Source organism: Astatotilapia calliptera, chromosome 4 (genome assembly GCF_964374335.1).
Source record: "Astatotilapia calliptera chromosome 4, fAstCal68.1, whole genome shotgun sequence".
In the NCBI taxonomy this organism is placed as follows: domain Eukaryota; kingdom Metazoa; phylum Chordata; class Actinopteri; order Cichliformes; family Cichlidae; genus Astatotilapia; species Astatotilapia calliptera.
Window position 1 is genome coordinate 15,899,546 of NC_137425.1, and position 25,678 is coordinate 15,925,223.

At 38.0% G+C, this 25,678-nt stretch overlaps 2 protein-coding genes across 7 annotated transcripts in view; one reads left to right on the top strand and one right to left on the bottom strand.

Moving 5' to 3' along the window:
- LOC113020774 (nuclear GTPase SLIP-GC-like) overlaps positions 1-2,270 on the top strand; it is a 45,080-nt gene extending 42,810 nt beyond the window's left edge. For 2 of the 4 annotated variants that reach the window (XM_080300254.1, XM_080300255.1), the window contains 4 exons: positions 119-249; positions 376-457; positions 545-627; positions 1,092-2,270. In XM_080300254.1, the coding sequence (XP_080156380.1) occupies positions 119-249; positions 376-457; positions 545-618 (287 nt within the window). In that variant the 3' untranslated portion in view covers positions 619-627; positions 1,092-2,270. Of the gene's footprint in view, positions 1-118; positions 250-375; positions 458-544; positions 628-1,091 lie in introns of those variants that run through there. The other 2 variants (XM_080300253.1, XR_013908510.1) reach the window with 2 other exon arrangements.
- Positions 1-25,678, bottom strand: part of ccp110 (centriolar coiled-coil protein 110) — a 664,638-nt gene that overhangs the window by 578,615 nt on the left and 60,345 nt on the right. Inside the window, exon 14 of one of the 3 annotated variants that reach the window (XM_080300273.1) lies at positions 4,244-4,345. The exons of the other annotated variants lie outside the window; for them this stretch is intronic. Coding sequence (XP_080156399.1) covers positions 4,270-4,345 — 76 coding nt within the window. The 3' untranslated portion in view covers positions 4,244-4,269. Of the gene's footprint in view, positions 1-4,243; positions 4,346-25,678 lie in introns of those variants that run through there. 3 annotated transcript variants of the gene reach the window in all.

Here is a 25,678-nt window from a genome sequence, read left to right on the forward strand (position 1 = left end):
TTTGACTTATCTTACTGTTTTGTTTTGCTTAATGCGCCTTATAATCCGATGCGCCTTATGGTTAGAAAAATTCGGTATTTCTATTCAACTGTGCATGAAAATGATTGTCTCCTTGTAGAAGCAGCAGCATTTGAAGGACCAGGCACCCTGAAGAGGATGAGGGACACTATTGAGAGACATGTGGAGTCAAAGAAGTACATGTTTGAAGAGGCAAAAAATGCCATGTTGGAGCAATTGAACGATTTGAAGGTTTTTTTTTTTTTTTTTCAAGCAGTCTTGAAACATATCAAACCAATAATTTATCTCTTGTCCAGTTATTCTTGGATTCAATAGTTGCCTATTTAAAAAGTAACAAAGGCTTTGATGATAAATTAGGAAACTGTCCTGAGGACGCTGAAGAAAACCATGGAGGAGTCCATTGAACACTCACTCAAGACTGAGGCCTGCTCACTGCCAGGTAAACAGAATATATAAAGTGTTAGGAATCCTCACAATACAAACACTAACAATAAATATTTAATAAAAACAAATACTTTGTTTTTAGATGTTTTGGAACATCTTGAGATGGTGAAGAAACACTGTGATGAACTTAATGGCGATCAAGATGAAAAAAAGTAACCACACTGGGTAAATCTTAAAATGTCACAAATTGTTTAAAAGGCTGTGATCATGAACTATTTTTCTGATTATTTTGAACAATGTTTTTAGTGCTGTTAGCATTAATCATGTTAATACACGTCATCAAAGTTAACACGATAAACATTTTTAATGCACTCAACCCATCTGTAGTGCAGAATAGACAAATTTCGGACAAACTGCCTGAAATGCGTTGACAGAAACATTCAGAGGATTTTGAGTCAGAGTGTTCTCCAGATGAGTTAATTATTAATCGTGTTAGTCGTGATGACGGCGTTAGCGTGAACTTCTAACCCCTCACAGGTACTAATCTTCGTTAACTCGTTAACAGGGATTTGCCAGTTTTGACGTGTTAACATGGATCGGTTCACGTTAACGAGATTAACGGTGACAGCACTGGTTTTTATTTAAATTTAACTGATCCATCCAGCACCCATTTTTCATTTGCTCCACAGAAACAGCTGAGGCCTGATAACCCACAGGACATCCCTGAGGAAACACTGATTAGAGACACGAGGTCTTTACATATTATCACAGTAATATTTGTTTTGCTCTCTTTTAATGTTGTGTTTATGTGTACTTTTGACTTTTTAATGAATTTTATACAAAAAGCATCTTGAATATTATAGATATCAATTAAAACTGCTAATATTAAGGTGTTAATCACGAGTGTCTAAATCATGTTTTGATTTCTTTCTTTTTAAAAATTTGTTGTAGTTTTTAATCATTTATAGCAGAGCGTGAAGACATGTAATGCATTCTCCATTTAAACCTGAGATTTATGGTTTTAATTGTAAGAGTCTGAGATTACAGTTTCCAAAAGCATTTTGATTTTTTTGCTTGTTTTAAATATCATAATTTAATGTTTTAAGTTGATGTGTATACTGTTGGTTCATTGGGACGGGAACATTTATTTTAATGTAAGTGTTTATCAGTTAAACATTGAGCCTCATCCAGCACTGAAAAGGTACCAATTTTACATCACAGTTCTAATGACAAATACTTGTTTGTTGCAGTTATACAATATGTGTACATGACAAATAGTGAGAAATGGCTCTAAGTAAAGCTGCAGGAAATCATCAGCTACTTCTGTCATCTCCCTGCCATTTAGCTTTTTCTGGGTTTGGAATTATTGGTGAATATATTACAGTTTGAGTTTAGGTTCAGGTTGTTTCTTTGTTATTTTTTGTTACGTTAAATGTTTAAAATTTTAATTACTTCTGTGCATATTGTTAAATTCCTGTTTTGATTTTTGTCTTCAGTAATTCTCTCGTGTTTCTTCCACCCACCATACTTTATTTCTTCCTGTAACAGTTCATTCACGTTTAGCATTTACTGTCATGTTTCCTGTAACCGTAGTAATGTCATTACAAAAAGGTACTAAGGTGCTTCCTTTATTACACTGGTGAAACAAAGATATTTACATCTCATAATTTTAAGTGACCATGCAGTTGTTGAAGAAAAAGATGAACCAAACTGAGATTGTTGCATAGAGCATTTAAATGTTAATTAATCCAGCACACTGTGATGCAGCTAGTATATCATTTAGCTTTCTTGCTTCATCTGTACTGATTCTAAAAGAATGCATGCATTTGATATTGTATACTGTTCAATAAATCTTACGTGCAAGCAAATATTTATTGTAATCATTAGATAGGAAATTTGTTTTTAACCCAGATCTTTTTACCCTAAAATCACCAAAAAATTGATTGCATTGCGTGACAAACATACAGTGGTGTGAAAAAGTGTTTACTCCTTTCCTGATTTCCTATTTTTGTGTTTGTCATACTTCAGTGTTTCAGAACAGCAAACAAATTTACAAATCAAACAAAAATAATACTAGTAAAGACAAAATGGAGTTTCTAAATGAAGGTCCCAAAAGGTTGATTCTGTTCATCTGGACGTAGCGTCAGAGGGAGAAACACCCTTATCCAAGTGACTTCTTCAGTCTCAGCTGACTGCAGGTTTCTCCAACCTTATAAACAGCACATTGCACAAGGACTGAAACTAGCCCACTGAATAAACAATGGACTGCGAGGTCAGTTTCTTGATCATTAATATGCAAATTGTCATGACCATTGATTAGTTGCCTTGAGTACCAATCACAGACTTTGGGAATGTCTACAATCACAGCATTGTAAGATGGCAAAAGATGTACCCTTATTCCCCCTCCTCGATTCAGAGATGATCTTTGCCTTTTCACGTAAATGCCCTCCTCGACTCCCCATTCAAACCAGCGTTCCTTCCTAAATCCCCCGTTTGAGGATTTGAAACATTAAAATGTGACAAACGTACAAGAAAAAAAAAAAAGAAAATCAGGTCGGGGACAAATACGTTTTCACACTACTGTAGTTTTAAACACTACACAAAAATTATTCTACAATCTAAAACTAAGGACCTTTTCTGTATATTAGTATTTTATTTTTGTCCTTATTATATTTTATTTATGATGTTTTACATAGTTTGTGTAAATACAGTAAATTATTTTTAGAGATTTTTGAAAAATAAACATAACCGCTGTTCATATTTGGCTTTATTACCTTATCATAGGCGAGAATTTAATATCTAAGTAGGATCCTTGTTTGAAACCATGCTGAACGTATTTACTGGGTCATGAAACATCGGTAAAGCAAACAACAAAGAAGCTCATGTCAAAAACTTATGGCTAAGTTATAGTTAGGTTAGTTTAGCTAGGTTATAATTTAACTGTATTGTGAATTAAATTCAATGAAAATTTAAATAATTTCAGATTTTATTCTGGACATTGAAGAAAAAAGACAATCTGACATTTTAAATGAAATAAATCATCCTTTAAAAGACACACACAGCAATGTGGGAGAAAAACATCAATGCTGAATGCTACAAGTGCACAAATATGAAGTCAGCGTGGTGCTGCAGTGAACGCATCAGTTCACACAATATTTCAGAAATACTATTTCATTAAAATGTCTTATATTGTTTCTTGGTCTTGTAAATTTATTTTTCTACAGTCATTTCTGAAACAAAGTCCACACTGAATGCCGGCTGTGCATCTGTGGTCGTGTGAAGCTACATTAATGTAACAGCATGCCAGAGTGTAAACACAGATATTTATCCTTTTTCCGTTTCATTAGGCATTTAAACCAAATACTAAAACACCCTGATACGACTCAGACTTGGAGTACTATACATTTTATAGTACACTCAGCATAAAGAACAAAACAATGCACGAACTGGTAATTAAAGCCCTTGAAGGAATAAATCATATACATTAAAATATTGTATTTTCAGAACAACTACATTATGTGACTGTCTGTGTGCAACTTACAGCTATAAGCACTTGATATTAAATATATGCATGCTAAAACATGACAGACAACAAAGGCAGAGTACTCAGGCACAGAAATGTTTTTACGTGTTTTCAATTGAGCTTCTTGTGGCTTACATTTAACTACAGCTACTTATTCTTTTCTTCATCATAACAATCAGCTGTTGAAACTAATAATTTCGGTGAGTAGCAACAGTGACCAACAGAAACCAACAGCGCTGTGATCGTGTTTTTGTGTGTGAATACATTCGTGTGAATTTCCAAAGCTAACTGAAGGACAATCATGTGGTTAGCAGGTCACAGGTCGGGGCATGTTTTGTCATGAATTAGCCCAGCGAGTGTTGCTTCTTCAGGTTCTCTGTGCGCTTCACCCTCTCCTCTGGGGTCTTTCTGTACCAGCTCCTAAGAGAAAAAAGTCACACTGTGGTGACTTTAAATACGTCAAAAGCAGGGTGTGTCTGAAGACTGCTACTTTTATTAATATGTGACAAATGATTTTACAATTCTAATTAATTAATAGAAAAAAACGTTTAAATCTTGGTGTCCAATGCACTGAGAAAGAATGATTATCTAGAAAATGACTTCAGGAAATGGTTGTGTTATAAAGTTGTTTTACAATCTGGACCAGTACAGACTTGCCCCTGACGGTTAAGTTGTCCTGGGGGCACAAACTGTTTGTCCTTGGCTTGGCTTCAAGATTCCAGGAAAGGGATACTAAATGTATGTAAATAACTTCTGGGGAATATAATCCAGAAATTACATAGAGGGAAACACAAAATGAATTAAAAAGTAATAAAATCCCACAGCCGTGTCCCACACCTGTTGGTAGCGGGGCATCTGGCTTCTGCTGCATCTTTCTAGTCTGTGCTGGAGATTCACCAACCCTAAAGAAGTACCACATGCACCACTGATCACTGGATCTCAGCAGCATTAATGTAAAACATGTGTTTCTATTTCTATGTCTTACTACTTTTTCCTGTCTAGAGACATCTGTGTGGTAGCAGAAAGAGCCACTCTCTCTTTGGTGCACTTGGCTTTCTCCTGTAGGAGTGAATGTAGTTTATAGTTCATGAAAAAATATTCAGAATACTGAAGATGTCAGTGATCTTATCTTTTTTCCTTTTCATAAGTCATTTTAACCAAATACTAAAACACTTTGATATGACTCAAAGAACTGAAAACCAGTGTTGGGTAAGTTATTTTAAATTAATAACTTAGTTACATTACTAGTTACTTCTATCAAAAGTAACTCAGTTACTTCGGTACTTTCAAAGTAACTAGTTACTAGGGAAAGTAACTTTGGTTTTACTCAGAATTCTTGTATTGATGTGTTGCTTCCCTAACTGGATACCCAGCAAGGATGCCAGTCTTCTAGCTTGCTTACATGTTAGCACTGTCTAGCCACAATTGCACTGTGCCACCTACCAACAGAAAGGAAAAAATAATGTGCATATTACCACGAGAGAAATCCCAGGCCTGGACCGTCGTCGACTTCTGCCATGATTCTAGCCTACGTCACAGCATCACGTGTGCTTTTTACGTCCAACACGGAAACTGCAGTCGTGGTACTTTTGATTGTACTCGGTACTCGGAAATTCTGCCTTCCGAGTAGGAAGATGTAGGTAACTCCAGACTGCAGATGAGCTGCATACAGGGCTGGACTGGGACAAAAAATCAGCCTGGGCATTTTGATTAGAGACCAGCCCACCACTATAATAAAAACCTTTGAATGAAAACAAACACCGTTGTCACAGTGATGTACACTGTCTTGTTGGTATATATGTATCAGTCTAATAAACTTAAACCTACACCATCCTCCCTATTCTGGTATTCTAAACAGTACTTAGCTGAAACCCGAAGCCTGCTTGGTCGCGTTAACCTCTTGAACTATCTACAACACATGGTGGAAACCTGAAATTAAGACAGAGGAGACTAAGAGGTGAGACATGATCATTACTGAATATTAAAAATAATAACTGACAGATTTAGTGATATTTTCATAAACTATTTATTTACCACATCAATTAACAGCATGGCAGGGCAAAATGTTTTTTCTAACATGGCAACCTTTAAAAAGTGAAAGGAGACAGAAGGTGAGGAAGAATAACACTTCATTGACTTTTTGATGGCATTTTACACACAGTACTGGTACAGAATCTAGAAAATGTGGGACATATACAACATATACAGTACTTACTTCTGAAGAAATTATAATGGGACCCTGAAAAAAATGACTATGTACAATAATGGATATCTATACATTTTGCAACTGATGAAAACATTGGTTGTAAGGTTCAGGTAATTATTTATTAAAAGCTTGACATTTTAAATGAGAATAAGAAAGAAAAGTATTTCTTTTTGCTCCCTTTTCCCTGTTAATGCATTACCTGTCCCCAATGGCAAAACTTTGGTAGAGCTGCCTCTGCACAGTTACCAGTTGTCAGCTACAGAGGATCCTGGTGTTATTTGTCTCTCAGAAACAGTTCACAACTTCCCTTCAACTCATTCATGTCACCTAAAAGGTAAACTTGTTTCTCCATCACCTGTTCAGCTCTGATGATTCAGTAAGGACATCTCCTGGTTTCATCTTCATGTTTCCCTCTCACCACATATCCAAACCGACATCATGACCATTTCTGAAACAAAGTCCACACTGAAGGCCTGCTGTACATCTGTGTTTGTGTGAAGCTACATTAATGTAACAGGATGCCAGTGTGTAAACAAATATCTTTATTTATATGTCGAAAACAGGTTTGTCTAAAGACTGCTACTTTTATTAATATGTGATTAAGATGTTGTTAGATTTGTAATTAATTATCAAACAACAACAAAAAAGAAACATTTAAAGCTTTGTGGAAACTGAGCTGGGAAAGAATGGTTATCCAGAAAATTACATCAAGCAATGGGGAGGGATGCAGCAGATTTTGTGGATGCAGCTGATGGCAACATCAATGAACTCACAGACTCTGTCATTGGATATATTGGAAAGTGCATGGATCATACCATCACAAAAACCACTGTCTGCATATATCCAAATCAGAAACCCTGGGTAAATAAAGATGTTCACGCCAAGCTAAAAGTGCAGACCTCTGCCTTTAACTCCGGGGATGCTGATGCATATAAAGCAGCCAGGTATGACCTCCGAAAGTTCATAAAAAAGGCCAGAAAGGACTGCAGGGACAAAATGGAGTCCAGCTACCACAGCTTTGACACCAGGCGACTGTGGAATGGACTGCGCTGCATCACTGACTAAAAGAAGGACAACACAGGCAGTGTTCAGCCCACTGCATCTCTCGCAGATGAGCTCAATAACTTCTATGCTCGTTTTGACGCAGACAACAGAGAGCAGATCCTCTACCCTCAGGAGGACAGTGAGGCTGTAACTTTAACTTGAAAACAGAAGCTGTGAGATGGACTTTTAAAAAGGTCAATCCTCACAAAGCTCCAAGACCGGACGGCATCCCAGGGCGGCTTCTCAGAGTGTGTGCCGACCAGCTGGCAGAGGTGTTCACCAACATCTTCAACCTCTCCCTGAGGCAGTCAGTGGTCCCCACATCCCTCCAAGCATCCACCATCATTCCTGTTCCCAAAAAATCAGTGGTCTCCTGTCCGAATGACTACCGTCCTGTTGCACTGACATCCGTCATCATGAAGTGCCACAAGCAGCTGGTCAAAGGTCACATCTGCTCCTCCCTCCCTGACACACTGGACCCTCTTCAGTTTGCCTATCGGACAAACAGAGCCACAGAGGATGCCATCGCCCTGGCAACGCACACCACCTTCACTCACCTGCAAAAAGTGAATACATATGCAAGGATGCTCTTCATCGACTACAGCTCGGCATTTAACACCATCATCCCCTCAAAACTTGCCACAAAGCTCGTCGACCTTGGGCTGGGAACACCGATCTGCAGATGGATTCTAAACTTCCTCACAAACAGGCCCCAGGTGGTGAGAGTTGGTAAGCATACCTCCTCACCACTCATCCTAAACACAGGTACGCCACAGGGTTGTGTGCTTAGCCCCCTCCTATATTCCCTGTTCACACACCAACATCATCATCAAGTTTGCGGATGACACAACCATCATAGGCCTCATCACAGACAATGATGAGACGGCCTATAGAGAGGAGGTGATGGCACTGTACGAGTGGTGTCTGGAAAATAACCTGACTCTCAACATCAGCAAAACTAGAGAAATGATAGTGGACTACCGGAAACGACCAGTCAGGGAACACCAGCCCATCCACATCAACAGTGTCAAGGTCAAAAGGGTCAGCAGCCTCAAATTCCTTGGAGTCAACATCACCGAGGACTTCTCCTGGACCCTTCACACAGACGCTGCTATCAGGAAGGTTCGCCAGCGGCTTTACTTCCTGTGGAGGCTGAGGAAGTTTGGCATGAACGCCAACATCACCTCAAATTTCTACAGGTGTGCAATCGAGAGCTTGCTGACGAGCTGCATTACAGTTTGGTACGGAAGCTGCTCTGCCAGCAGCCGTAAATCACTACAGAGAGTGGTGAAGGCAGCAGAGCACATCACTGGCACGAGGCTTCCTGCCACTCAGGACATTTATCTTCAGCGATGCCTCCGTAAAGCACACAACATCATCAAGGACCACAGCCACCCAGCACATCAGCTGTTCTCCTTTTTACCATCTGGCAGACGTTACAGGAGTCTGTCTGCTCGGACTACAAGACTTAAAAACAGTTTCTACCATCAAGCCATACAACACCTCAACCACAACACTTAAACACACACACCACACTACACAGGACGCACTCAGAAGCTACCCTGCAGCTTCACAAGTACTCTGTACAATCTGCACTGGTCACTCCACTTTATTGATATTTATATTTTAAAAAGTGCAATACTGTAACAACTGCCACAAAAAAACTTTTGTACTGTTTAGTTTGTATTGCTGCTAATTCCTGTGCAATATCCCATCTGCCCCCCGTCCCCCTCACATTCCTATTTAAGATTTTCTTTATTTAATCACTAGTGTGTACATATATTTATATATACATATATATATATATATTTACTCAGTTAACTGAAAATCTCTTTTTTTCTTTTACTACATCTTATTAATATTTTGCTCTTTAGTATTTTTCTATTTATTTTTTATTATTTTATTTTATTAATTTTTTTCTACTGTACCATTCTGCTGAGTGACATTGCAATGTTTACCCTGTGCTAACTTACACATGACAAATAAAACTGAAACTGAACTGAAACGGATGGGTATTGATAAGATTTTCACGATTCAGATTCCATTTTTGATTCTGTTTAACCATTCGATTCTTTATCGATTCTTTATCGATTCTTTATCGATTCTTTTTAAAAAAGGAGAACACCAAGGTCGATTAGCTTAGAACTTTGTTTTATATCTTCTCTTTGAACAAGATAGAAATTTAGGAGTAACATGGCCTTACAAACCCAACAGTGAGACCTTAAGACATCCACAGCCTATGGCTCTTCAATGGGGTTTCACAGGATCCCCAGGAAAAAAAATTGTAAATGTAAAATAATAAAATAAATATTCTTCTGTAGCAATTACACAAGAATATCCAGTAATGTCCCTGTCTACAATTAAACACATTCACTTACCGAAAATCGGGGGCATCTGCTGTGGCAAATGGGTGCAAACCTTTTACCACAAACTTAGTCACTATTCGGTGACATTCGTCTGAAAGGAGACGCTAACAGTAGACTGCAGCGAGAACTGCCAGCATCTGAGCCAACCAGACTCTGTCTGTCTCTCTCATCATGGTCACCTAAATGCAGCGCACAGTAATGGCAGGTTTTGTAATAAGGCAGATCGCGCTATTTACTTGCCGCATTAATGGGAGAGGACGTGCAAACGTTACCGCTGCTGCATGGTTGAGATTCACGAGTCCGGAGCGGAATAAAAAATACAACATTCATTTAAGGTCATCGCGTGTTTTGTGAGCAAATGCTTTTGCATATTCGTAGTGTTTCCTCCCTTAAATGAAATATCTAGTTTGCAAGTATTGCAAGTTGCCCTCATCCATTCTCGTAAAGTATAACCAAACTTTTTAGCGTTTGAGCTGCTTAGGCGCCCTGCCAGGTAAATGACGCTCCGCAACGTGGTGACGTCATTCGGGGCGACTGGAATCGATAAGGGAATCGTTTGCAAAAATGGCAAACAATTCCAAGGAATTGAAACAGTGGGAACCGGTTCTCAACAAGAACCGGGTTTCGATACCCATCCCTAGCAATGGGTGTATCCTATAAGGTGTTTTACAGTATGTACCAGTTTTCTTTGGCTTAGCTTCAACACTCTAGTAAAGAAATATTGAAAGTATGTAAATAGCCCATGGGAACAATAATCATCTGGAAATTACATTGAGTGAAAAAACACACAAAACACAAAATCTGTTAAAAAATAATGAAATACAAGTACAGGACCCACTCTTGGCCCTCCTCACATACCAAGAATCTAAACACCTCCTTATCCATCAAACAATCTACTACTGCACTACCCCATCCTACAGTCTCTCCCCAGGTGTTTTCACTTTCCTCATTACCCTTTTGTGCATTTAAGTCCTCTCTCCCTGCTCAGTGTTGGTTTATCTGTTTGTCTCGATTCATGTCATTTCAGGTCTCAGGGTTTTTCATGTTTCTGTTCAGGTTCATGTTTTGACTGCCTCAAGTCTTGGTTTTGCATGCTCCAGTTGAGATTCATGATCATGTTTTATGTCACAGTCTTCGTAGGTAATCTTACCTCTTCCCAGTTTAGATTTTGGTTTAGTTTTCCCTCAGTTCGCCACGCCCTGTTTTGTTTTGCTGTATAGGAATTTCTTTTACTTTTGTATTAATCACATTATTTTATTGTATAATGCCTTGGTGCCACTGGATTTTAACATGTCTCACACTCATACAGTAAGACAAATGGTGGGGGTCTAGTAAGGAAGTTGGGGAAAGCAGACAACTCCACAGGAAGAGTCTTTTGTCTCTTCGAGGACTCTGGGAGGCAGCAAGGGAGTGTGAACCTTAAGGTGTGAAAAAGCTGTGTACTGCCTTTTGTTCCTGTGGAAGGTATTTAACTGAGAGCCATGCTAAGCTCAGAGAGACTATGCTGACCGTCTGCCCCGCGGTCATACAGGCTCTCCACCAATTTGGGCTGGAAAGAGCTCTTTAATCAATACCATCATTAATGAGAAGAATCTTTTGGCCACTGGAATAATCAGTGCATGCACCACAGTCATGATAAAGGTGGAGGCTAACACTTGCAGCCCAAAGTATGAGGCAGAAATTGAGTTCATTACGAAGGAGGTGAGAATTAAATATTTTATTTAAAGCTACAGTATATGTGTTTACAAAAATACAGCAGGTATTTGCTTTACATTATCATTTATAAAACTAAAATGCAATGATTTTTGTCTTTTAGGAGTGGCATGATGAATTATGGTCACTGAAGACGCTTAAGAAAGGTGATAACTATCGGGACATGGTTAAAAAGCTGTCAGCCCTGTATGGAGAAGAATGGAAAGACAAATCCCCTGAAAACCTCTTGGAAAAAAAAGTATTTCAAAAATATTCCAGAATTTTTAGAGTCCAAGAGGAAAGTTTTGCATTGTGACACAGTAAGTTCAAATACTATTCTATTACTTCATTTTTTTCCATGTTTGTTGTTTCAATGAGTGGAATTTGCTTGCATTGATATAATTTGATATAAATTATAGACAGCCTATTCTGTTATTAAAAAAATAACAATATAAAAGAAAAGTAGAATGTGCAGACCAAAATATTAAAACAAATCTGTCCTTGTCTTATCAAACTTCAGTGCTGCTTTTGACTGGTTTGAAAACTAGATGTGGAAAAAGGACCCAAGGCACGTGGATGTTTATTTACATTTTCCAGCTGCCTCCTGCAGCTGAGCTCCCTTGTCAGGTCCAAGCATCCTACTTAAATAGGAGAGATTGATTCGTATATAGCTCTAACTTGGCGTATGTTGCCCCAAGTTAGAGGGTTCTACCTCATGTGCTGAAGGCACCCCAGATGCATGAATAGTTGATGGAGATTAGCTGTGTTGGTCAGCTTTCCCAGACACGTTAAAATATATTCCTAGTTTTAGTCTTTAGGTTTCTGTTACCTTTCTTTCCCTGTTTTCCATGTTTTGTTACTCTTGTTTCTGTGCTCTATGTTTGCTTTGTCTTCCCTGTCAGCCATACCTCCTTGTCAAGTCTGCTTCTCCATGCCTGTCTTGTGTTTCCTGTTTTACTTTGATAGCCTCATGTCCTGTGTTCAGTGTTTTGAGTTATGCTTCCCCTTTGTCTCGTCATGTTTGAATACTCCCAGCTGTGCTCTCCTGTTGTGTCTCAATCCCTTGTTACTCCCTTGTGTATTTAAGCCCTGTGTTTTCCTCTGCCCACTGTCGCCTTGTCCCATGTGGTTTAAATTTCTCCATATGTCCCTATTCAATCGTTCCTGGTTCCATGTTCCACGTTTCCTAGTGTTTCCGTTTCTGGGGCCACAGCATTTAGTTTGCGATATGGCAGCCTTGCTTCTGTCAGTCTGCCCCGAAGAAGCTGTGGCTACAACTGTAGCTGCCTCCACCAGTGTGTGAATGTGAGAGTGAATGAATAGTGGAATTGTAAAGTGCTTTGAGGGTCTCGAAAAGCGCTATATAAATGCAATCCATTATTATTATTATTATTAGTGAATATTGAATCCTACTGAAATTTGAATCACACAGTAACTGTAACAGTAACTGAGAAAATAATCAAGCATTTTATGGCTGTAAAGATATTTGTACAACAGAGTAGTTAAATCTCTCAATAAGTTAATGTCAGAGATTGGTGGATAATTTTAAAAGACATAAGTTGCTGGGTTTAGGGTAGAGAGGACCGATCCGATATTACGTATCGGTCCCATACTGACGTAAATTACTGGATCGGATATCGGAGAGAAATAAAAAATGTACTCCAATCCATTAAATATCAAAAAAGCACCTCACAAAACTTGTGACATGGTGTGGGGATGAACAAAAAGTATTTTACCAGCATAATATAATTTGCAGTATGATCATTGCTTTAACAATGTAACAGATAGCTTTAAGATGGCCTTAAGATGTTTATGCATACGGTTATCATATTAACTTTGTATTCCAGATGCAGTTATAACTATTTTATACATATTGCATATCTGTGCTTATTTTGAGTTGATGTTCGGTTCATTAAGGGTCTTAAGCTTCACTGGCGTGACTGTCCAGGTGATACATGCTGAGGGAAACTAGAACATAGAAGGAATTGCAATACATGCTTACAAAACACTTATATCAGGTCATTTTTATATTAAGCTTTTAGTAGAGGTTCTTGATTAAAACATTTATTTGGTAGATGACATATATATAGTTTCAGTTAGGTTGTTACACATAAGGATGAGCCTCTGTTCTGGTGAAAGGTCAGAAGTGCAACAGGTGAATTGAGAGAGAGCATTTAAGGACGAGACACAGACAGTTAGTAGGCGAGAGGTGACATAGAGGCTGAGTGAGGTCAACACATACATACACACATTAGTTAGATTTATTTATAGGTGAGAGGTTAGTCATGTCTGGTTGTAACTGCGAAAGTGTCTCTGTAAACGAGGAACCGTTCCTTGTTGTCTCGGCAAGAAAGAGGAACAATTCACTTCAAGACAAGAACTGAAAGGTTGACAGGAGATACCGGCCATGAAAATAGAAGATGATGTTCTTTCGAACTGTGTTAAAAGTCATTGTGGTTTTGATCTGATCTATGTATAAAATGTATCTGTGACGTATGAAGGGGCGTCATTAATCAAACCCTAAATCTATAAAATAATTGTTTGTGCTTTTATTAAGTCGAAGATCAATTGCTGTCTGTAGTGATCTTCCCACGCGTGTATTAAAATCATCGTTTGACTTAACCCGGCCGGATCAGTGTGGTTATTCTTCGATCACCTCTTGTATCCTTCCTCAATATTTTAACCTTAACAACGGCATAACTCGGCTCATAACCGTAGCACGTCGGAGCAGTGTGCGTCACGTGATAGAGCGGCTTTGTGTATTGTAGCCTCGCTACCAAACCAGCATTTCATCTCCGAGGAAGTTATCCCCGAGAGAAGTAAAGCAAGTGTGTAAGTTTATCTCTGAATGTTTGTAAAGCATTCCCGCGTTAAGCTTAACAACCGATATATGGAGCGACTGCCTCTTCTCTCTTCCTCCCTCTCCTGTTGCTACTTCAATCATGAAACTGATCAATGATCAGCTGATCGGCTTTTCTGTCGCGACTCCCGTTTCTCTTCTTTGTTTTTGGCCCACTTTGCACCAGAAAGAGGAAACCAGCGGCTGAACAACAGCAGCACGTTTAAGCTTGATAAGCTGTTGTTAGAATTTATTTAATATTACTTTCTACACCAGGATCCTTTTCTACGTAGCTGACCGCTGGTAACTGTGCAGGGGCAGATCTAGCAAAGTTTAGCAAGGGGGGCCAATAGGGCATTAACAGGGAAAAGGGGGCACAAAGACATACTTTTCTTTCTTATTCTCATTTAAAATGTCTAGCTTTTAATAAATAATTATCTGAATCTTACACCCAAAGTTTTAATCTGATGTAAAATGTATAGAAGTCCATTACTGTATATAGTAACTGTGAAGTCTAATATACTAAGTAAGCTATACTACTTTTTCCTTTGGGAAGGAACCATCTGTGCAGTCTGCATTTTTGTTGAAGAAAGATGTTGAATCTATTTAATTATTCTTGAAAAATAATTTAATTCTGTGCATTTTTTTTCACACTGCATCAAATTAAAGTTGATTACGTCAATTAAGCATCATGAGGTGGAGGGTGGTTCGCTATTTTTTTTGCTGGGTGTTTGCAACCCTATTAGTTAGGTTGCTTAATATTTCTGCTAAGTACTCTTTAAAATACCAGAATAGGAAGGATGGAGTAGGTTTAAGTTTATTAGATTGATCACTATTGCTGAACTATGAAATATTTTGGGTGCAGTGTATTTTATTTTATTTTTTTTTTACATACAGGTATAACAGAATAGCTTTAGTGTTGTTGTTTATTTAAACTTGAGTATGAACTTATAAAAAAATGCAGCAAGATATAAAAAAACAGTTTTATTGATTAAAAAACACTATATCGGATTCATATCGGTATCAGCAGATATCCAAATTTATGATATCGGTATCGGTCATAAAAAAGTGGTATCGTACCATCTCTAGTTTAGGGTTAAAGTGGTCAATACTAGCTACTGATGTCAATCCTATACTTTTTCTCCAGAAGAATGTAAATTTTTCTTAAGTAATAACTTTTTGTAATGTTAAGTAAAAAGTAAGCCTTTTTACAACTTTTGAAATAAATATTACAATGTAGTTCAGAACCAAAGTGCTGGCAGCATAAAGAGAGAAAGCTACACAAAACCAAAATTTAAAAGTTGAGTTTTTAGCTGCTTTTTAACACAAATCACACGTCTCAGTGGGTGAGAGCTCCAGAGTCTAGGAGCCATTACCACAACGCTCTGTCACTTTACTGTAATTCTCAGGCCTGTATGATGATAGAAATGTATGAATGTAAAAGTTTAAAGGTATAACAGGAACAGTTTCAACTGCGCGTGCAAATAAGTTAACAATTTCCATTGGATATCACAAGACTATAGGTCTGCAAACAGGGCGTCTGTTAGCTGTAAACATAAAACACTAGGGAAGCTGCATTAACAAATGCGTCTGTGATACTGTGTGCATATATGTGCCTAAGTTTGATCATCCTTAAATCTAAACATTAAAAAAAATCTAAAATGTTTCCCAAGAAAAAAAATTAGTCTAAAATTTGGGTTTCTTTTTTAAATTTACTGATTTAATTGTAAATGTATTAATCTTATTTATCTTGTTTATTGCAGGCTCAAAAGCTATCTGCAGAACTTTTTAAATATACAAAGTATGTTCCAAAGCCGGAAGATGGATATAAAGCACAGCAGTGGTTTTGGCCACTAGTGAAGTGTGTGACTGTCAGGGTGCCAAACAATAAGTTTCTCCAGCATGTCACACTTGTGGAGACAAGTAATTTTTCACATCAACTTCTTGTTGTTTTTCTGGTGTTGTTTTAACATCTTTTGTTTTAATTATTTATAATTGACGTGCTATAATTTTTTTCAGATTGTTGGAGATTGTTCTACTGTGTGGATTGTGGCTGAAATTACTCGGGCAGCATCAGAGAATGAGGCCTGGGAGATTCTAAAAAGTGCACATGGCCTCATTGGAAATGGTGGTCAGTGTGAGCAAATTCACTTTATCTGCACCAAGTCTGATCCTTCAGACAATCGGTAAGTGAATTAAGATGTCAAAGTGCATAATTTAAAAAAAATTTAAAATCACATACTGATCAATGTTGTGGGAGAAATATTGAATAATAGTTGTATTCAGATATTTACTAAAAACACATAATATTCTAAACACTAACACAGTACTGGTAAAATTCTTTGTGAAGTCAGTACCCAACTCACAGCTTGTGGCAAGGCGAATAATGGTGTGTTTTTAACAAGCAACCAAAAAAAAAAAACAACCTTTATTTGTCACCAGTGTTAGGCAAGTTACTTTGAAAAAGTTATTAATTATAGTTACTATTTATTATTTTTCAAAAAGTAATCGAGTTAGTAACTGAGTTTCTAAACGTAATTAATTTCTAGGAAAAGTAACTATTGCATTACTTTAAAAGAAAGTTTTTAACCTTCTGGGGTCCCGGGTATAATTGACCATTTTTGACTACTTTTAATTTGACCTCTACATATCACCATTAAAAACTATTTACTTTGCCTTGTTTGGTGTCATTCTTTTCAGTACAGCCTCACATGTCTGAATTTACAGTTATGTTTTCATTTTGACATACTCTATTAATACAACTGATCTAAAATCAGACAAAAAAACAAAATCTGAGTAGAAAAAGTTATATTTTATGCTGTAACAACCACAAACATGTTTAATGAATCATATTTCATAACTTAAATACAAATATAAATTGTAAATCTTAAAATCCCATGCACAAGTTGTAATGGTTCGCAGTGGCTGACCGTGTGGAGAGTGTTTGGAGGACCCAGGTGCGGACACAGATAAGCAGACCAAATTAACTTTAAACAAAAGGCAAGCCTTTATTTGAGGCTGGAGTACATGAACTAAACTAAACGAGAAGTGAACAGGGTCAACAACTAAACAGGAACCTAAATTGGGAAGAAACTAATAACAGTGAGGCTATGAACAAGACTGTGCCAGAACATGAGGGAACTGTGAAATATAAGAATAAGCATCATGAGCCATGACCTGCACAGAGACTTGAAACCTGACATGACATACGGCGTGGAACACAGACGACGCGACACAGACTGAATGAAACACAGAGACTAAATACACATAAGGGATGATCAAGGGAAGTGGTCACACATGGGAGCACAGCTGACACACATGAACCTAAAGACGGGACAGGGGAAGTGAAACTAAAGACACTGACATTGGACACAGACTTCCAAAGTAAAACAGGAAACATAACAGACGCAGACTTGACTAGGGAATACAGCAGACCCTGGAACACAGGAAACGAAAGACTAGAAAAGATAAACTATGACAAAATCAAAATTCAATAATGACACAAAACTCAAAACACTGGGTCACCGACCCAGGACCATGACACAAGTTAGCTGCAAATTTGCAGCCATTTACCTTTTTTTTTTTTTAAATAACCATTTCAAACTATTTACATAACAATCAGGTGTTCTGCATTAAATAAGATGCCACATAAATTATTTGGGCCACTGCAAAAATAATTTCTGTCCACTATAAAGAAGAATATCACAAGCCTGCAGGTCTGACAAGAGGAGATGTATCACTCCCCCTTTTTTCTACCTGGAGACACCATTAACACTGCAATCTGCCTTTGTTGGCTTTTTTGCAGCACCTGTAACATTCAGCAGTCACCTCATTGTTCTAACACACAACACAAAACTATCCACTACACTACACACTAACTACACAAGACAACACACTAACTACACACTCCAAACACGCTAAACATCACAAATCTCTCACATCTCAAAACTTGCTCTCTTTTTTCAGCTCTCTTTCTTTCTCTTTCTCTCTCTCGAAGTTTGATTGTTGTGTTCAAAATGTAAATATTATACTAAGACACTAAATAAATGAGACTGTAGAAAAAAAAACCCAGAATACGTCACCATGTGACCTGTGTCAGTGATGTGAGGGGACCATTCTTACATAGTGCAAAATACATATACTAGCAGAAGTTGTTGTAAGTGATTTTACTTTTTCTTATTTATTATTATTATTTAATATATTATTATTTATTTTAAAACGTTTTTTGTTTTCCTTTCTTTTTCTACTTAACCCCTTTAACTAATTTGAACTTTGACATACAGACAACAATGAACCGAGACAGTTTCTACATTTAACAAACATCCAGTCCCTCTCATCAAATCGTCATCAGACTCATTCACGTCTGTCTTTTTTTTTTTTCTGTTTAATCTGAATCTTATTATTCTTTGTAATCCTGCTTATTGTTGGACTTCTCCTTTTGCCTGCTAACTTCATCCTCCATAACTGACCATTTTCGCATTAACTTTAAAAGCAGATGAGCACACATAAAATGTTTTTGTTCTGATGAATCTGTCCATATATGTAACTGCTCTACTGATCAATTTAAGGAGTTGAAAGGTCTAGTATATAAAGGAGGAATGGTTTAGCGGAAATTACAATTTATCTTTCAGTTTCGATTTTTGGTCATGGGTGATTTTGTGCAAAGAAAACTGACTGAATGGAAACTAAGTGAAAAAACAGAGACATTTGAAGGTGAATTGTTACATTTTTTTGTTTAACATATTTCATTTATTGTAGGTACATATATATATACGTATGTAACGCTAACTATGAAACATAAGAGCTACTAATAGAGCTTAAAATGTTGTTTCGTACTATAACATGATCAGCCTAAATGTTGTCCATGTTTAGAGAGTAAAATATCACTTGTGGATTTTATACTTCATACACAAAATGTGTAAGCAAGAGTAAACTGTTAACACCTTGCTTAAAACAAAGAGAATTAACATGCATTTAATTCATACACCAATGCAGAACTCCTTTAAAAAAGTATTTCTGAACTAATTTTATGAATAATCTTTATTCATACTACTAAACTGATGAGGAAAGTATGTATCATCTTGATGATCAAATCGAGAAATTGATCCCAAGAGCTGGACCTAGAGTGAAATTAATTAATTAAATCCTTTCACATTTGTTACTTTTCATCTGAAAAATGTCACTTAGGGTAAATGCTTACAGGTGAATTTGTTTTAGAAATATTATGGTGTGCTAATTACATTAAATTTCAATATGTCATTTTATGGTGGGGTGTGATTTGTGGTTTAGCACCAGGTGAGGGGTGGAGCAGCGGGTTCAGGTTACAGCGACAGGGGAGGCTGGGAGAAAGAGCTGATGACTGCCACACCCTGGTTTAGTAGCTGCTGGGGCCTGAAAAGGAATGAACTGAGAGCGGAGTGAGAGAGCTGAGCCAGTGGGAGTTGAAGAGTGTGAAGTGAAGTGTGAACTGAATGAAAAGAATTACTGAAACCTGACACAGAACTGTCTCCTTGTGTGTGTGCATCATAACGGAGATCAGGAACAGAGTGATACAGTGGTGCCCAGCTTCCCGCTACGACATGTCAAACCCGCAGAACTACCAGCCAGCTCAGGCACTAGCTCAAATGATGGCCAGCATAGCGGCCTTGCAGCAGGAGCAGGCGGCAGAGCACCGACGTCATCTGCAAGACCTGCAGGCCCTGACTGAGCGGCAGACGCAGGTGCTACAAAACTTTTTGGCTCAGTTTGGGGCCGCTGCGAATCCGCCCCCTCTGGACGGGCTGGAACTCTCCCCAGAAGACCATCATCGCCGCATGGAAGAAATATCGATGCCAGGGGAGGTAAGTGTCTCCCAAAGAGTGACTTTCGATGTTTGTTTGTTTTTTTAACTATATTATTAAATAGACTTTAGTCAAAGGGGTTGTACATCAAATAAAGAAATGGTCTGCTTTCTAAGTATCTTGTTATGTGTATTTGTACTCATATTTTCATCAATCCAGTTCTTTTTGTTTATAGAAAGGTGCTGTTATATTTGTTATTTCTGCTGCACTCTTGACTAGCTCTCTCTTGAAGAAAAAAATCCCAGATAAATCCCAGTTATATACCAGTTACTTTGCCAAAAATTGATTGCAACAGCTATTTTGTAGTGATGTGTCGGTCGCGAACGGAAGTGAACAATGCGAGCCGGCTCCTTATCCGGTCGTTAAGTCTGACGTCACTAGCCATGTCTGGGCCTAAACTCCACTGCAGGTCCATATATCAAACGATCACTATGGCATTACTGAGAGTTGAAAAACTGTCTAAAGTCTTTCATCTTTAATAACATGATCAGCGTTCTGCTCTACCAGGTGTAACAATTGAGTTTACATCCAGGCATCCATGAAAACGGAATTTATGACATTTAACGGAGTTAGAAGTTAGCAGGAAGTTAGGTGGATTCTGTTCATCTGAATGTAGCGTTTTCAGTGGGAGAAACGTTTTGTCACTCATCCAAGTGATTTGAATTTAGATGTGTAGAGTTAGAAATGCTACAGAAAGTGTTGAAATTAATCAGTGGCACATACCAAGGTTTTTTTTTTTTGTTTGTTTGGGGTTTCTTTAGAATAAAGAAGTTCAGTCAGGAGAACAACTGAGATAATCCATCCACAATACGAGGTTAGTCATTCATATACTGCTGCATGGGCTGGGCTGTAGTTACATCCCAAAGTCTTAAAACCTGAGCTTAAATAAATGATTAGCGGTAATAAAAGCCGAGGGAGGTCAACAGTGATCACTGACTGTATTAGGAGCTTTTTGAGATTAAATAGAAGAAAATACATAACATTAAACATGTTAACAACACAAAAGCCATATTAAACAGACTACTTTAGGCCCAGAAGTAGGATTGGGAGCCATGGGGTTTTTTTTTTTTTCTTTCTCTCACCCTCTCTCTCGCACTTTTTTTCCGCTTCACTCCACACGCAAGCCTTGTGCTTTGCGCTGGGAAGAGAGGGGAGGGGTGGTAGTTACACTCTCAGTAGCACAGGAACAGAGCAGGAGGGAGACAGAGAAAGAGAGCCATGGACAACAATGTCACATTAGAAAAGTAGAGTAATGATCCACAACTATTTTCAGTTGCGGATGATAAAGGATTCAGAAAGTTTATTCATGCAGGCCCAAGTTGAAATGTAAATGGTTGGTTTTTGTATTATATGATTTATTTATTACATTTTATGTGGAGTGAATGAATAAAAGTATATTTACGGTGGCTGCTAGAGACAAAGCACATACAAACCCCGAAGCATTTACAAACTCCAAAACACGTGCAAACTCCTAAACGCGCAGTGTTGAGCTTTTGTTACCTAGTGGCTACACAAGCCAGCAAGTACCAACAACTGGATTTGGTGTGTGGTAGTAACAGGTAAATGAACTTTTTTTTTTTAATTATTTGAAAATATATGAGTGCTTGTGTATAAATACACAAAAGTTACACGTATGCTTTCAATTGTGTAATCTAAGTGATCTAGGTAGCTCTGTTTTTGAAGTTCAGTTAACGCTAGAAATGTGTTTTGGAGTTTGTACATGCTTTGTCTCTAGAGGCCACCGTATATATTTATATATAAACATATATAAATAAAACCACTTTTGTTTTGTTTTTTACATTAGTAATTCCTTTTGTGCATAATTTTATATTGTTGTTAATAATAAATTAATTAAAGCAACAAAACAACCTGAAGAGCCGGTTGGGAGCCAAAAGAGCTGGTTCTCTAAAAAGAGCCGGAAATCCCATCACAACTACTTTGTGATAGGAATGATCTCTAAATTGATATTGTTTGTAAAATATGATTGACCTATTTTTGACCAATTTTAAGTCAACAAGTCATTTATAACAGCTTAAATTCAGTGCCAAGGTAGTTATCCCCGACAGAATTTGTTTTCCCCGGATCAGGTGAATTTGCTTGGTGGGGAGAGCGGATCCAATTAACTTCGCCTCCGTAACGATCAGAAGCTGAAACCTGCAGTCAGCTGAGACTGAAGAAGTCACTTGGACGAGTGACAAAACATTCCTCCCACTGAAAACAGTCCAGATGAACAGAATCAACTTTTTGGGATACTAGTTTCTCTTTCTTTGTTACTCCCGAATTCATCAAAGAGGCAACCTGGCTGTCTGTGTAAATGCTGATGCTTTCAAGTGTCATAGCAACATTTACTGTAATCGAAGAAAATGTCCCGATTTCGACTCGGATTTGTTTGAGTAAAATTATCCATTTGTGTTAACTGTAAAAGGGATACTGTAAAGTTACTATATTTAAGCTACAACTAGATGTGCTACAGCCTTATCATTTTATTATTTCTGTCCTTGCCTGGTTTTAATTAATAATCCAAAGAAAAAAAAACTCCCAAAACACTAACAGGTCATGAAAATTCATTCAGACTTAGCAATTTGATGATTCATCCACCTTAATTATTAAAAAGCATCAGTATCTGTATCAGAATCTTTGAATTCATGAATATCCTATTGTGCCCCCCTCCCTGCACACACCACAACACCGCAAAAACCACACCTTCCCACACATTGATAGCATTATTCAGAAAAATTCTTTAACTTTTATGCTGATTTGGATTTGCAATATTTTTATTGTGTTAGGAAGAGCCAAATACAACTCAACCACAAAAGGAATCAGTCAATACTTCTGGTCAAGTAAGTATAAAAAACTGTTTCATGACACTCCTCTTCAGTATCTGTACTGCAAGTTACATTTTTAAGTAAACATTTTACATAGCTTTGCACTTAGCTTTACCTACTCTGCAAACAAAACTATAAAGAAACAGCTGATGTCGATCAGGTAGGGATTACTGAAATTCAGATAATGAACCAGCAGGCTTTCCTTCATTCATACAGTGGGATGCAAAACTTTGGGCAACCTTGTTAATAATCTTTATTTTCCTGTATAAATCGTTGGTTGTTACAATAAAAAATGTCAGTTAAATATGTCATATAGGAGACACACACAGTGATATTTGAGAAGTGAAATGAAGTTTATTGGATTTACAGAAAGTGTGCAATAATTGTTTAAACAAAATCAGGCAGGTACATAAATTTGGGCGCTGTTGTCATTTTATTGATTCCAAAACCTTTAGAACTAATTATTGGAAGTCAAATTGGCTTGGTGAGCTCAGTGACCCCTGACCTACATACACAGGTGAATCCAATAATGAGAAAGAGCATTTAAGGGGGTCAATTGTAAGTTTCCCTCCTCTTTTAATTTTCTCTGAAGAGTAGCAACATGGGGGTCTCAAAACAACTCTTAAATGACCTGAAAACAAAGACTGTTCACCATCATGGTTTAGGGGAAGGATACAGAAAGCTGTCTCAGAGATTTAAGCTGTCCGTTTCCACAGTTAGGAACATATTGAGAAAATGGAAGACCACAGGCTCAGTTCAAATTAAGTGGCAGACCAAGAAAAATCTCAGATAGACAGAAGCGACAAATGGTGAGAACAGTCATAGTCCACCATTTGTCAGACCAGCACCAAAGACCTACAACATCATCTTGCAGCAGATGGAGTCACTGTGCATCGTTCAACCAATTGGCGCACTTGACACTACGGTATGAAAAGGAAAAAAAATAGAACGCATAATGGACAGGTTTTTGACGGGGCATCCACACAAATGCAAAGCAGGAGATGAAGCATCGCCAAATATGTTTCAAGCCAAAGACTAGAAAATATGGTGATGCATATCATCCCTTTGACTTCACCTGCACAAGGGCCAAGGTAGGTCTCCTCTGCAGAATTGGTTTTCCCTGCGTCGGGAGCACGCACTGGGCTCACATCACGGACAAACAGTATGCCACATTCTTGATTTTTAATTCACAACCATTTTTCTAATAAAACAAAGGGGGCCTAGCAAAAAAAGTTTGGGAACCAATGCACTAAAGTGACCTGAGTCAAAGTAAAGCCAGTCACACAAGCCTAGAGACCAGTCTGTGACTTAAAATCCTTACAACCACCAACCACTAAACAATAGTGATGGTAAATTTGATTCCTTTTAGTGAATCGAGTTTGAATGAGTCACTCACCAAAATGAATCGGGTGTTTTGAGTCATTTGAGTCACTGAGTCAGTTGCTAGGAGAGTGCAAAAAATGTACATTTTCATGCAAACTTAATTTGTTTGTCTTTTCATGTAAACCCTATTGCTAAGATGAGTGATTGAAAAAGAAAAACAACTCTTTTATAGAGCAAAAAAGAGCAAAAAATAAAGATTTGTAAAGGGAACATTTATTTTTATTTCAATGAAATTTCTGACAGATAGAAAATGAAATGTGAATCAACAAAATCAAAAATATAAATAAAAATAAATAAAATTCACAGATTACTGTGTTCAAAAGTACTAGTCCACTTCAAAATTAATTGTCCCTTACAGATTGGCATTGAGGAAAATAAGCTCCCCAACTTTTCCAGGGCTGAGACGGTTCCTCCTGTCTGTAATTATTTGTCCTGCCTTTGAAAAGATCCGCTCTGATGGAATGGAAGTTGCCACTATGCAGAGTCTCGTCTTCATAATATCGCAGGTTTTTTTTGAAGACAGTGGTATGGGACTTCCACCATTCCAGGGGGTCAGATGTTCGGGGTAGGAGAGGTTCTGACAGGAATCCTTTAATCTCCAGCATTGCCTCTGTGAAGGGGTTTTGGACTCCTGGCCTCAGTGATGCAACCCGCTCCTCAAAATCGGCCCAAATCACAGGCACTGTCTCAGTGGAAGTACTGGCCTGTGGGACACCCTCTCCTTCCTCTGTGCTGGGTGTTGCCAGTGGCAGTGGTCTTAAGGACCTTGATGCAGCTCCCACAACTCTTGTTACAGCATCTTCTGCATGTCTATCATGTAAAAATGCATGCTTCTTGAACCTGGGATCCAAAAGTGTAGCATCTGCAAGCAGGCTCACTTGTTCGATCCCCCCCAGCTGTTTGACAATTTCTGCCATGAGGATGTCTACCATGTTGCGGATTGGCTGATAGATGGAAGGACTTCTCTGTCTATGTGCAGTAATCCTCTGCAGCCCTCTTGCCATTAAAATGGCTTTTGATCCAGTAACAAACCTGTTGAGGAGAAATAAAGGAAAGACTATAGTTCCATGTGTTTTAATGCAGTTACAGCCCCTGCAGTGCAGTGCATTAAGCATACATTGTCATATAAAACCATTTTACAGTTTACATTTAATTATAAGCTGTTGTAAGAAACATCTTAAATGCTATTATCTGGGAAAGAATTGAAAAATGTGTTTAGGCAAATGTAATGACACAACATGAAATATATACATGTATTATGACACTATTTTAACATACCTTTCGGCACTCAGTTTCACAGTCACTTCCTCAAAAGGCTGCAGGACCTCACAGGTTTTCTTGACCATCTCCCACTCTTCAAGTGACAGGGTTTGCAGCTGTGGATTTACCAAGGCCAGGGTGGAAATGAGGGGATCCTTCACTTCTGCAATCCGCTTCAGCATGTAATAAGTGGAATTCCACCTGGTTGGCACATCTTGCTTCAGTCGTAGTTGGGGCTGTCCCATCTGCTGCTGTGTCTCTCTCAGTTTAGCAGAAGCCACTGTGCTGCGGCGTGTAT